This window comes from Cephus cinctus, unplaced genomic scaffold (genome assembly GCF_000341935.2).
Source record: "Cephus cinctus unplaced genomic scaffold, Ccin1 Ccin1_scaffold0043, whole genome shotgun sequence".
In the NCBI taxonomy this organism is placed as follows: domain Eukaryota; kingdom Metazoa; phylum Arthropoda; class Insecta; order Hymenoptera; family Cephidae; genus Cephus; species Cephus cinctus.
Window position 1 is genome coordinate 1,198 of NW_014332789.1, and position 325 is coordinate 1,522.

The 325-nt window shown below is 39.1% G+C and overlaps 1 protein-coding gene across 1 annotated transcript in view; it reads left to right on the forward strand.

Moving 5' to 3' along the window:
• Window positions 1-231: 231 nt before the first annotated feature.
• Window positions 232-325, forward strand: part of LOC112494457 — a gene marked incomplete in the record, with an annotated part of 809 nt that continues 715 nt past the window's right edge. The window contains 1 exon segment of the mRNA XM_025085689.1: window positions 232-325. Coding sequence (XP_024941457.1) covers window positions 264-325 — 62 coding nt within the window.

Genomic DNA, 325 nt, shown 5'->3' on the forward strand with positions numbered 1-325 from the left:
CCAAGATACCTCAAGGAAATTTCAGAAATAGAGACCTATAGTGAAGGTAACTCCATCGTTACAATAGCTCTGGAATGATATACCGCTGACATCATCCCAAGAGTACCACGTAAACAGAATACACTCTCTGCCTGTCCACATGAAAAATGGTACGTACGCTTATATAAAGGCGGAAGAAAACTACGCAATAGTGGGACACGAAATGCAATCAAAAATTGCGAAATCAATCACGAAATGCAATCAATCAATCAAAATTCATCAGGATGACGCGAACCGAATTGGACAACTGTAAGAAAATTAAGGATCAATACTTGTGTGAAGCAAG